General features: G+C 38.5%; 1 protein-coding gene across 1 annotated transcript in view; it reads left to right on the top strand.

The window, feature by feature from the left end:
• The window catches only part of LOC111872134 (non-structural maintenance of chromosomes element 1 homolog), a 30,461-nt gene that overhangs the window by 2,786 nt on the left and 14,504 nt on the right, over positions 1-13,171 (top strand). Inside the window, exons 3-4 of the mRNA XM_023865719.1 lie at positions 6,337-6,508; positions 10,554-10,749. Coding sequence (XP_023721487.1) covers positions 6,337-6,508; positions 10,554-10,749 — 368 coding nt within the window. The remainder of the gene's footprint in view (positions 1-6,336; positions 6,509-10,553; positions 10,750-13,171) is intronic.

The following is a 13,171-nucleotide window of genomic DNA, read 5'->3' as shown; positions in this document are numbered from 1 at the left end:
TTTTTATACTATGTGGTAATTTGTTAAATATTCTAATTCCAGTGTAAGATACTCCCTTTTGAGCCCTGGTTGATTTATAAGTTGGATAATGTAGTTCATATCTTTGTCTCGTATAAATGTTATGAATATCTGAATTTGCTACATACTTGTCCATGTTTTTAACTATGAAGACCAATACTGAAAATATATACTGTGAATAAAAAGGAAGAATGTTTAATTTCTTAAATAAAGGCCGACAAGTGTCCCTATTTCCTGCTCTCATTATTACCCTAATTATTCTTTTCTGAATTTTAAATATTTGTGTGCTATACGTTGAATTTCCCCAGAATATTATGCCATATGACATTATAGGATGAACGTAGGCATTATGCATCATCAATAAGCTCTCTACGAGACAATACTGAGACTAAAACTCTTATAGCATAACAAGCCGAGCTCAATTTGCTGGCTATTTGTTTGATATGTTCCTTCCATGTTAAAGTACTATCAACTGTTAGCCCAAGGAATTTCAAGGTATTCATATTATTAATTTGGATGTCACCATGTTTAATATTTAAGCTTATTAGTGCATCACATCTCACAGTGAGGCAGAAAGGGGTCCATTGCATGAGTATAAAAATATTAACAGTCTGCCTGATTATTTAACTGATTTAGTACATGATAAAAACAGTTCATAAAATAAATAAGGGATGTCCTAATACATAATCTGTCATATACTGTTGATGAATTTTTGCTCTTCTGTTGGGATCAACAGCTAAGGAATAGAAGGGGAGTGCATGCTGACTGATGGATGTCCCACAGTAGGCATCAATATAGACATTAAGTGTAAATATAATTTGTATTTTATGTATTTATTTTAGTTGCACGTTGTTTGCATTTATGTTTGTTTGTTATTGTGATATGGCATGTTGGAATTGTAAAGATGTATTGTTGTTTGTAAAGCTTGTGACGTGTTTCATATTCAGTGCAGACTGCACTTACGAATATCCTGAAATGCAGATGTATGTATGTATGTATGTATGTGTATCAAACTAGGGTACCAAGAATGGGTGTAGCCTTTAAGAAGAAATGGACCAACTCCTGAAGGAATTTGTGAGTTGCGAACATATGCACTTGTAACCTATCATTAAGATGGAGGCCCATAGTTATTGGAAACTGTTGTGTTTAAACTATATGTTAGAAGATGTAGATAAGGGGGGATAGCCTGATTCTTGCATTCATTCTTGCTATGTGAACAGTAAGTAGCCATCTGTGCTTTTCCTGGAAGTTTAGGTAACCTAAACATGGTGGCAGAGCTTTGGAAATCTGATGCCCGACATCTCAGTTGAGTGACAAATTTTAGGAAGGAGGGTCTACTACAGACCGTATAACCATTATAATTCATCTACCTGTCCAGAGGGCAGTTAGTGTCTTAAGAGTAAAAATTGTGTAGCAACTTTGGTTGCTTGGAAGATGCAAAATTTAGGAGACCTGAGTTTTAAACTAGACCAGTGAGGTGGGTTTAGGGGTAGCTCCTTAGAAGGAAGCTGATGACTTTGAGAAGCTTGTGGCTTCAGAGCAAAGCAGTTTTGAAGAGCTCTGATTCCAACTTCAAAAACATTTGGATGCAAAACCTGCACTCCTCAGTAATTCTAAAATAATGAATTAGATGAGTGTCTATAGTCACTCATTACGAGATCGTGGTGCAAATTTAGACCATAAATTCAATTTAAACTGCCGCAGAGTGTTTAACATTATTAAAGTGGAACTCCACTTGATGGTGTATCAGTATAATGTGCCACCAGTGCTGTTTAATAAATCACAGTTCAGTGCCAGTCATTATGGTTGTTGTGTGCAAATGTGTGTGTGCTAAAATGTTCCTCCTGTCCTGCTAGAGCAAGGCCCATTAAGACCAAGGGGTAGATCTCCTCTTTTACCAGACCCAACCCTGAACTAGCCATCTCGCTACCTATTCCTATCAGAAGGCATCCTACAGAGTTGTAGTCACCCCACCCTGTTACTGCTCGCACCAAAACAAGTTCTTCAGACTTCCCTACCAATTAGTTCAACATCTGTGAGGGGGAAGGAGGTAAGGATAAAGCCAGCATAGGTGAGTTCTATGACTATTATGTTTAAGCATCCTGTTACATTCCACACTTCTATATGTATAATATAAACTCCGTCATAAATGTAACATGTTATTGTAGTTCTTGTCCCCCTTCTTTCACACTACATGTTTTGGCCGTAATCGGCCATCATCAGGTGTATTTCACTTCACGTAGCTGTCACACTGCACTCAATATTAACATTTAAATTCCAGATTTCTAATTGTTCATTTTCTGTCATCAGTCGGCACCTGATATTCGAAAACTCCCCTCTCAATTTTGTCAATTGTGTTTTATTAATATTCACACGTCAATTGGTTTAAAATTTTAAATTCTCATTTAGCTTTAATACTTAAAATTTAAATTTAGATTTAAAAAACCAAAATCACAGAGATACTTGCTCTATGCTTATATGTGCTGCAGCGGCTACCTCTTGCTTTCAGCACAGCTTGCGTGTTATTTGTGCAGGTTCTCTGTGTGTGCCACTGCTTTTCTTTAATACGTTTGCTCAGTCTCTGTGATTTTGGGTTTTTAAATCTAAATTTAAGTTTTAAATATTGAAGCTAAATGAGAATTTAAAATTTTAAACCAATCGACGTGTGAATATTCATAAAACACAATTGACAAAATTGAGAGGGGAGTTTTCGAATATTGGGTGCCGATTGATGACAGAAAATAAACAATTAGAAATCTGGAATTTAAATGTTAATATTGAATGCAGTGTGACAGCTACGTGAAGTGAAATACACCTGATGATGGCCGATCACGGCCAAAACATGTAGTGTGAAAGAAGGGGGACAAGAACTACAATAAAATGTTACATTTACAACAGAGTTTATATTATACATATAGGAATTCTACAACCACTGAAGTATTGCGACACATGTGACTGTAGCAGAGAAGGGGCAACAGAATGGCTATAAGTGGTTTCTGATGCAGTGCCTTACATTCTCTCGGCCTGTAAAAGGGGAGAAGAGAAGAAATTTGTAGCATAAATTGCTACCTTCCTTTCTATCCTAGTTCCACGAATGTGCGTGCTTTATCACAATTTTTATTACATATTTTCCTGTTACCTCCCTCCAAATTTGCCTGGTCTCATATAATTAAATAGCTAGTGAATCTGACAAGGGTTGTCCAGTGATTGAGGTTAGTTCTTTCTAGGGGACCCAACTGAGTGGGTGTCTCCCCCTTCTCATCTGAGTACAGAAACAGATCCAGTTTCTGAAATGTAGTGTTTTCTAGTTTCTAGAATATTGGATGATGGACAAAGTCTAAAAGCCCAGTAATTCTGGGAGAAGAGCTCTTAAACACTGCACAAAACTGTTAGACCAGTGAAGGATATTTTCTTAGTTGTGGTTTGTAAGATGTTGGCCCATATGGCATAGGCTACATGCTTTATTTTTTTTAAGGGACAGAATAGAAATTCATGGATGTTAGGTAAAAAGTATGTGATAAATTTAATTTTATTGAGTTCCTCATATTTAGAAAGGACCCTTCCAATGCAATTTCTGCCTTTATATGTCAGGGATGCAGGCACTACAATCTGTAAATAATGTTATGTATGTACTTATGTAATGAAGTGGGCATGGCCTGATTAAAGGCACTCTCCCAACATTTGTCAGGAGGGTTTGAAAACCACAAGAAACCTCAGTTTAAATAATTGACATCCTGGCTGATATTTGAATTGGTCACCTTCCAAATATGACACAGAAGTGTTAAATGCTTGAGCCAAAAAGAAAGGCAATGTCCCTGTGCTTAACTAATTTAGCACTACACCATGCAGATGTACATGGGGGTGGATGTGTAGACTCAGATTTTCTTGACGTCAGCACTAGTTGGAGGTGAATGGTCAGCTTACACTCCTGCTGCTTTGCCTCCGGGGAGAGAGCCTCCAGTGCCCATTGGATAGGAGGCTGGTTGAGCCCCAAAGCCGGCCTGGACGACATGGAGAAGTGAAAAATCTTGCCCCCACTGAGACTCAAATTCCATCCCCTTAGTCATCCAGCCTGTAGCTGGTCGCTATACCGACTGCTATCCCAGCTCTTGCTTGAGCCAATTTGCATGGCACTGTTGTGATCCCATGGTACCAAACTTAAACATATAAAATCTGTGCCTGATGGGATTGGAGTTATGCCCTAGTAACCATATGTTTACTCAGAAACTGACTATACCTCTGTAGTAGGAAAGAATTGGTGTGAGCTAAGTAACCAATCAATGGAATATTGCAGTGACAAATACAAATATGGTTATTTGTGTCAGGCTTAAACTAATAATGAGTGAAGTATAGTACTAAGAACTAACATGCATGGAGCTTTTTCTCCAAGTCTCTGTGTGCTCCATCAAAGTACTCGTATGAATGGAATCACAATATTAAAGTAATACTAAAAAATTAGTTCTGTCAGTCAGGAAAGAGTCTTAATCAGTGTCTGATTCACTGCTAGAAGTTATATCACCAGACTTCATGGTACTTTGCCTGACAAGTTATTGATCAGAATGTTCAACTCCCACATTCATCATTATTCCTTGACAACATGATTTATAACACAGTCATGGAACTGAGTCTCTTGAGGCAGTGCTCTAAACTTGTATCTGGGAGGTGTTTGGTTTGAATTGGCTGTTCTGACTGAGGAAAAGCCTCTGAGCTTTCTGTATATCCCATTTGTGAAAGGCGTTTCAGAGAAGTCTAAAGGTATAGGGAATCAATATAACATAAGACAATCTTCAGAACTAAACACACACCTAGGTGTACACTCACGAAAACCAGGCCGGAAAGAGATCAGCAGCAGGTGGCCAGTGAGCCTACAGCATTCCATTTGAATGTGGCAGAAGCCACATTGGCAAAACAGGCAGATTTCTAGCTGTGTGGCTTCATGACCATAGGCACAATTTTAAAGAGGATCCTCTAGGAAAATCAAAATTAGCCCAACAGGTCCATGAAGAGGGACGTAGGGTAGGCTGGGATGAAGCTAGGATTTTGAAAATTGGAAGTAACAGCAGGTATAGCAAATACAAGGAATCGGCCCATGTGGCATGCTTAACCAGTGCGTTTAGCAATCTCAGTTTGGACAGTTCTCGCATCTGGATCCTTCTCATCAGCAGTGAGCTTAGCAACTCACAGAGAAGATCAGTATGGTGTGACAGATTCATCATGGGTTTTCATAAAGTTTTAGTCACGAGTGTTCAGTTTTTACTACACAGATGGCACTAGTGGTAGGCACAAAATGCTTTCACAAAATTCTCCAGTTAATACTATGTGTTAACTTCCATGGACTTGGTTGGCTAGATTTGTTGTATAAAATTTTCACTTCCATTTCTGTCTTAGTTTCAGGACTTTGCATGCTTTATCGCAATTTTTATTGTATATATTTGCTGTTACCTCTCTTTGATAAAGCCTGGTCTGAGGTATTTATACAGCTGCAGTTATACTGTCATGGGTTGTGTAGTGATTGAGGTCAGGTCTTTGTAAGGGCTCCAACAGAGTCGGTGTTCTTCCTCCTCACCTGAGGATGAGAGCAGATCCAGTTTCTGAAATACTGTGTTCTCTGGTTTTTTAGAATGCCAGATGATGGACAGAGTGAAAACACCCAGAAAATCTGGGTGTTGTATGCCATTGTCAGAACTGGTTAGAATCAACTAGCTCATTTTATGCTTATTTCAAAACTAATAAAATGCCTTTCCATTGACCTACTGCACCAGTTTATTCAACACATTTATTATCTTAAAGTTTGACTTTTTCCCTTGCATATTTTAATACTTTCTGAAAGGAAGAATATTATGCCTTTAAGTGTTATCCAAAGCATCTGCAGGTATTAAGTTGGGTTTTGCGAAGCACTTTACTGTAAAGAGTCACGTCACTTGTATAGACGATTCAACTTAAAGAAACATGAAGAAAGCAGTCTTCTGGGATGTTCTGCCATGTAGATATTATGTTAACTGATGTTTCAGAGGAACATATTGCCTCCAACTTCAAGGTAGAAGAAAAAAGAAGAAAATCCGCGAGCAAGGAACCAGCATGAGCAGGTGCTCACAGACATCCCAGAAGACTGATTTCTTCACAGTCACTGCTGTGAAAACCTCAGATCTTACTTAAACATGTTTGTTTTAAATTCTTTACACATATTAAAACTTTTAGCGTTGGCAGCACTAACATGGCGAACATCATGCTGTTAAGGTTGTAAAGTTTGATCACCTGATAATACATATGTACTTTCGATATTTCATGTTCAGTGCACCAAATAACTGTTGTGTTTAGCTGATGAAGAGGAAGCAACAGCAGGTCCTTGCCCTAAGGATATGGAATTGGCAGTTTCGATTATCAACAAAGTTATTAAGGGACTCAATATGGAGATCCGATGCGCACAGGATGAAATTACACCTGCAAAATATTATCTTCTTGTTAACACAGTGGACAGTCACATTTCAAGGTGGGTTATGATAAATTGTAGTGGTTACACTGTCATTACTGTCATTTATCTGCTGTTAACCCCATTTCTTACTCTGTGAGTTTTCTGTGGAGATAAAACAATGTGTTTCCTCATATTTCTAGGGATCACTTGGCCACAGATACAGTTATCACCATCACCTTAGCTCCTGTATTACCATAAACTTTGGCATGTGTCATACTTTGGCTGCTAAGCTTGTGCTTCTCACTTGAAATAACTGTAAACTCTTAAACTTTGTATCTGGGCTGTTTACATAGCACTTGCCCTTATGATCCTTGGTCTGGCATTAGGATGAACACTAAAGCAGTACTATTACAGTGACACACTAAAACTGCAGGTAGAAAACATCTAAATGTATAAAACAATAAGAGAACAACATGAACATGCGCTTAGAACTGTGAAAACGGTTTACAGTGAAATCCCTGTTTAATGACTGAAGGAATGGCTTTTCTTGCACTTAATCAAGGTTTTCACTAAATGGAGGTTATGCAGAACTACATCAAGAAACTGTTTTTCTACTTATAGGATTTATTGTGCATAATTATAAAATACATTCTTTACATAATTTATTAATTAAAAAAAAGTTTTTTTTAACAGATAAGTACAATATGAACATCAAATTAATTTCTGAAATAATGGTACACAGAGTAAGCAATGGTGTTCAGTAATGATTTTAGGCAAAAAGTAAAAGGGAGTAGGATTCTTGTTTCAACCACCATCACACTAAACTGAAGCAGGAGTTCTGGAAAGCAGAAATCATATGACATGCTTGGGTTATTTCTTGTTCACAAAATAAAGGAAATAATAGTCATCCATTATATGTATACAGTGGCCATCTTGTAGTGCACACAATTTCACCTGTCACTTCACAACATGTTTCGGCAACACAGTGCCATCATCAGGTGTCCCAACTACATCAATCTATTGCATTGCCTGCCTTCATATGTTTTCACCAACCATTTAAAAAGTATTTAAAAAGTCCGTGTTTGTCAACTATGATAAATTTACACTTGCTAAAACTTGTTAAGATAACTCATCTTATTTGTCTTAATTAAAACTTGTATGTGGTTCGTTCACTACGGGGTCGTTTTTCTTATTTTCTGTGTAAACCTGCAACGTGAAAAAAGATGCTTGTTATTATTATTTTCTGCTTCTATCTGTTAAATTTTGTATTGTAATGTTTAGTACTCACCACGTCTCGTGATGTGTGTTCCCTTCTTAGCTGCGAGTGTTGTAATGTTGGATGTGTGTGTGTGTCTTCGTATTGATTGAGTTATGACGTGGCGGCGGTAGATGTGGTGGGGGTAGGTGGTGGGGTTGTGTTATGTTGTTCTGTGTAAATTGTGTGTAATTCCTGAAATATTTGGTTATATACTTCCTTATTTGTATTATTCATATGTGTGTTTTTCTTTGTTGTTCTGTATATATGATAGTTTTCTAATGTGTTTAAATATTGTCCTTTCCTATGTGTTGCTATGATGTCCATAGTATTTTCTATTGTACCATATGCATGTCCTGTGTTTAATGTGTGTTCCGAGTATCCTGTGTTGCTGTTATTGTGTCTTATGTATGTGTTCTTTACATCTGGTATTAAATTTTCTCCCAGTTGTCCTATATATTCCATGGGGCAATCTAGGCATTTCATTCTGTATATGCCACTTTTGTTATATTTACTTGTTTGTGTTTTTGATTTTAAGATATGTTGTAAATTATTCTTAGTTCTAAATGCTAGTTTTAATTTTGTGTTACGAAATATTTTTGTAATGCTTCTTGTTTCTTTTCCTATGTATGTGAATGTTGCCCATTTCGTTTTTTCTTCTTCTGAATTCTCTGTGATGTTCTGTTTTTTTTGTAATGTTTTGGTTTCTTTTATTTGTAGTTATTTTAGTAATTATATCTGTGTTGTACTTATTGTTTACGAGTATGTTATTTATAGTGGCTATCTCAGTATCTTTTGTTGCTTTAGTGATGGGGTAATTGTTTACTCGATCAGTAAGGTATTTAATACCAGATATCTTGTGTTCTTGTGGATGACATGAGTCACTTGGTATTATTATGTCTGTTGCTGTGTGTTTGCGGTGGATTGAAAATTGCAATAATAGTGTTACATCATATTGTGACGTGTATTAATGGCTTGTAGATGGGGTTTGGATTGCTGAATCAATTTATTGGATAGTCACAATTTGTAAGTACAAGTAATTATAACACTCTGAAGGTTAGTGTAGCTATAACACACAAAGTGTTCAGTGTCTGCTTACACTAGTCATTGCTAGGTAACAGATCACAACAATGGCTATGCCTTTATAGTGTCTTCACTGTCCATTTCCTGGGAATGTATTTATAACACAGGAACTATGAAAGTCTCACTAAATTACACACTCCCAGTATCCTTGTACTACAGCACATGTAAAGTCACACACTATGTCTTCTCAGGCTGACTTCTGATTCTTTTCCAACTACTAACTTCCCATTGTTATATCCTACTGACAGCTGCGTGAACTGAACTGTGCTGAATCTTATATCCTCTCGGCATGGACTGTGGACAGGAAACACAGTCTGTGTATTGTTGTGTGATGTCACCGCCTATGTTTAGATGTGTTTACCAAGCCGTTGCCTAGAAATGGGTTGCATAACCCCAGTATTCTATTGTTGTGTGTGTATTAGCAGTGGCTGTTTCTGTGGCTCAGCAGTTCTTGCATGGAGCAAATATGCCACTATATGTTGGAATTGTTATTGTCTCGCTCAGTTGCAACTTGAAATCTTGATGTCAGCTTGTTTACGTTTATTCCTATTTCACTGCATGTTTCTGCACTCTCCTTTCCCTGCACCTTACACTGAACTAACTTGCAAGTTCCTGTGATTTTGGCTTTGCATCTAGTTTCTCTCCGCACATTTGCATGCCTCCACTTCTGAGTTCTCAGACTACAATTGTCTTCTCTGTATCTAGCAAACACGGTTTTATGTCAGTTATAGCCTCAAGAATGTTTTGATGATTACACAGATATGCAATTCTTTGGTTTTCTGTGAGGAACAAGAATGAGAAAGAGGAATGAGTTTTCATAATTTGTGTGGGGGGAGGGCTGTGCTGACCAAGCTGTGTTGCCTCCTCCCTGCTTCCTGTTAAGTCTTGTGACAGTAAAAGGTAAAGGTAAAGCTGTCCCTGTAACAGACCGCGAAAGGCCATAGGGTTGTGAGGTGTTGAGGCTCCCACATTTTCTAGGCAGTCGGCTCACAGATGGTGGTAAGGTTGCCAGCCTTATGCGCCAATCATCCTTTACCCCCCAGGAAGATTCCTAGTACTCATTTCTGTTAGAGGCTGAGGCAACCCCAGGGCCATAGTGTGTCTGGAAGGATTAGGTAGATTGAAAAAGTCCAATGACCTCATCAGGACTCGAATCCATGACCTTCTGGCTTGTAGCAACTATGCTACCATGTGCCTCTCTCATGACAGTACATTATTTATATTGGCCTTTATTTGAAACCAGAAGAAAGTGGGAACACTATATAAGGACTTCACCTTTTTACTACTACCATCCCCCCCCCTGCTTTTTTTGGTGAAGTTTGTGTTAAATTGATAGTGAAACTGATAGCCCAAGCTTTCAGTTCTTCAGGAAAGAAATGGAAGTAAGAACTAGGTAATATTAAGATTATTGTCTGCTGTGATTTGACTCCATGTGGCTTGGTGGTCAGCTATGAACGTTCGGGAGGGACCCACAGCCTTGAACTTTACAAGAGTTACCATGGGATTAAACAAGCTGTGTATCACTGGGACCGATTTGTCAGTAGAAGTGATGATTATGTGGAGAAGTAGAGGCTGTGTTAATTTTTCTTTGTTGTTTTGGACGTCTGCATTGAAGTAATAGATACTCGTACAAATGCAACACAGCTTTGGATGTTACTGAACAGCCTATGTGTAGAAATGAGAAAGGAGACTGTTACAAATAACATCCTGCCATTGAAGTTCACAGTATGTATGTGTTCACTAAAAATACTGCAGCTTATTAGTTTTCCCTTCTGTGTGAAACAGGACATTCAGCAAGTTTTCTGCAGCCGAATTGGAATTTTTCAAGACAGTTCTGTCTGAGATTGTGACTTCTGAAGATGGCTGCATTTCTTCTACAGCATGTCTCAATTTGAATTCATCTTTACCGGGGAACATGACCAAATCAGACACTGAAGCCCTCCTTGAGAAGTTCTGTAAATACCAATGGCTGTATCAGAAGGTATGTGTGATGTCTTACTGCAATACATGGGGAAGTCATAAAGTTTTAATTATCACCCAGTAGAAACAGAGACACAGGTGCAAGAAACTGTATGTGAGTTAGCCCTTCTCTACATATGCCCCCTGCAAGGCCACACATTTTCCCCAATGATGCATTAGCTGCTGGATATCTTGATCATAGAAGGTCTCATTTTGACTGTTTAGGAAGTCCTCCACTGCAGAAATGGCATCATCATCTTGGAATTGCCTACCATGAAGTGGCTTCTTTAGCTGTGGAAAGAGGAAAAAGTCGCTTGGTGCCAGGTCTGGTGAATATGGTGGATGGGGGAGAATTTCATATTCCAAACTGGCAGCAAATGTCATCATAGCATGAGCAGCATGAGCTGGTGCATTGTTGTGAAGAAGTCACACACCTTATCCCAGCATTCTGCATCACTTTTTCTTGATTTCTTCCTGTAATTCTCTCAGAAGGTTCTGGTAGTACTCACCAGTAATGGTGACGCCCTTTTGTGAGCCGTGTCGTTGGTCATGATGACACCCTGCCGATCCCAGGACACACTCAACATCACCTTTCCTGATGATGGCGAGTCTGCATGTTTCCACTGCTTGCTCATTTCCTTTGTTTCAGGGTCATAATGATAGACCCAACATTCATCCATCATGATCAGGCGGTCTAAAAGTTCCACCTTTTTGTCTTGACACACCTGCAAAAGTTTCTTTGCTACATCCATCCATTGCTGTTTTTGAACTGGTGTCAACAGTCGTGGCACCAAATGTGCAGCAACCTTTGTCATGTGTAACTCGTCATGGATTATGCTGAAAAGCAACCCATGGCTAATGTGAACCTCATGAGCAGTAGCTTCGATATTTATGCGCCTGTTGGATAGGATGAAAGATTCTACCTGTGCCACAATTCCTGGACCCTCAATGAGAGATGGTCTTCCTCTTCGGGGTTCATCTTTGAGGTTTGTCTGTCCACAATGAAAGCGCCTCTTCCACCTGACCACTGTGTCATATGATGGTACACCTTTCTGATACACAGCGGTCATCTGGTCGTGGGTCTTCCTGGCAGACTTCCCTTGCAAATGCAGGAACCATATCATAGGAAAAGCCTCCACTTTCTCAACCAACGTCACCATTTTGCTTCTGCCCTTTCTGGTGGCTCCCTCTGTCCACTTGGCATGGGAAAATTTGACTGTTTGGCAAGCTCAGGAAATGGGCTATCTCCTATATAGAACGATATTTTGGAATTATGATTTTCTCTGGTGATAGTTAAAACATTATGACTTCCACTGTAAGGGTTGCTACAGTAATGTTACGAAAATAAGTGGTAACGAGACAACCAAGATGAAGCTGTCCCAGAAGAACAGGTTCAAGCTTGTGTTTATGTTGCTTATTCATTAATTTATTCACCCCTTTCAGGAGCAACACTGAATATACTTGTTTCAATCTAGTGTGTGTGCTGCGCTAATCCAAAATACTGCAAAATTCCTGTTTAATGTATCCCAGTTTAATGTTTTTGCTAATTTAACATCCATTTTCAATGATCTCAAGTTAATGGTCTCTTTAAATTACTGCGATTTAAGATTTTCCTCATTTTAGTTTTCAAATACACGCTTCATCGAAAAACACATAAATGTGGGTTGCACGCTCTACTTCAAGTTCTGGGCCTTTCTTCCTACCAGCACTGGATGTGTTCATGGTATATTTTCTTGAAATCCAATCGCATAAATTTGTGAGGTGGGAGAGAAACTACCAAAAACAGGCTACCATAGGAAGCATATTTACTATACTTAGTGAGTACGAGGGGGTTTAAAGGTGCATAAGCTGCTTAAGCTATTTTTGCCTGCCTTAACCATACAAAGAGTATAGGAATGGTGGTAATGATGTAACCACAGTAGTGACAGAAACTACAGTCAAAAAAAAATTTAGAGGTCTGGGAAATGTTTATTAATGACATTAAAACAGTGTTTGATTTATCAAAAGGCAGCTATAAAATAATAATTTGAGTTGTAATTAATGTTTTAATGTGCACTCCAGTATAGACTGGAGCTTTCCAATCATGTGTACTAGAAAGTAGAAAAAGAGAATAATGGAAAAAGTAGGCCTTCCATATTATAACATTATGATATGTGATTCAAAGACAAAGCATGCAGGAGACCCTAGAAGAGAAACTCGGTGCAGTTGAAGGTGAAAGCGGAAATGCTGAAGTGCAGTGGAACGATATAAAAGAATGCATGTTAGATACTATCAGTGATTTGGTTGGTAAAGTTGAGAAGATAGCAAGGAAACCATGGGTTACACAGGAGATGATGAGTAAAATGGAGGAGCGAAGGAAATGGAAGAATGTCAACAATGAAGAAGGCAGGAGGAAATACAGGAGACTGAGGAATGAATTGAAAAGAGCCACGGACAGGGCCAAA

This window comes from Cryptotermes secundus, unplaced genomic scaffold (genome assembly GCF_002891405.2).
Source record: "Cryptotermes secundus unplaced genomic scaffold, Csec_1.0 scaffold470, whole genome shotgun sequence".
Lineage (NCBI taxonomy): Eukaryota > Metazoa > Arthropoda > Insecta > Blattodea > Kalotermitidae > Cryptotermes > Cryptotermes secundus.
The sequence above is the reverse complement of the archived record's forward strand: the minus strand, read 5'-3'. Positions and strand labels throughout refer to the sequence as shown.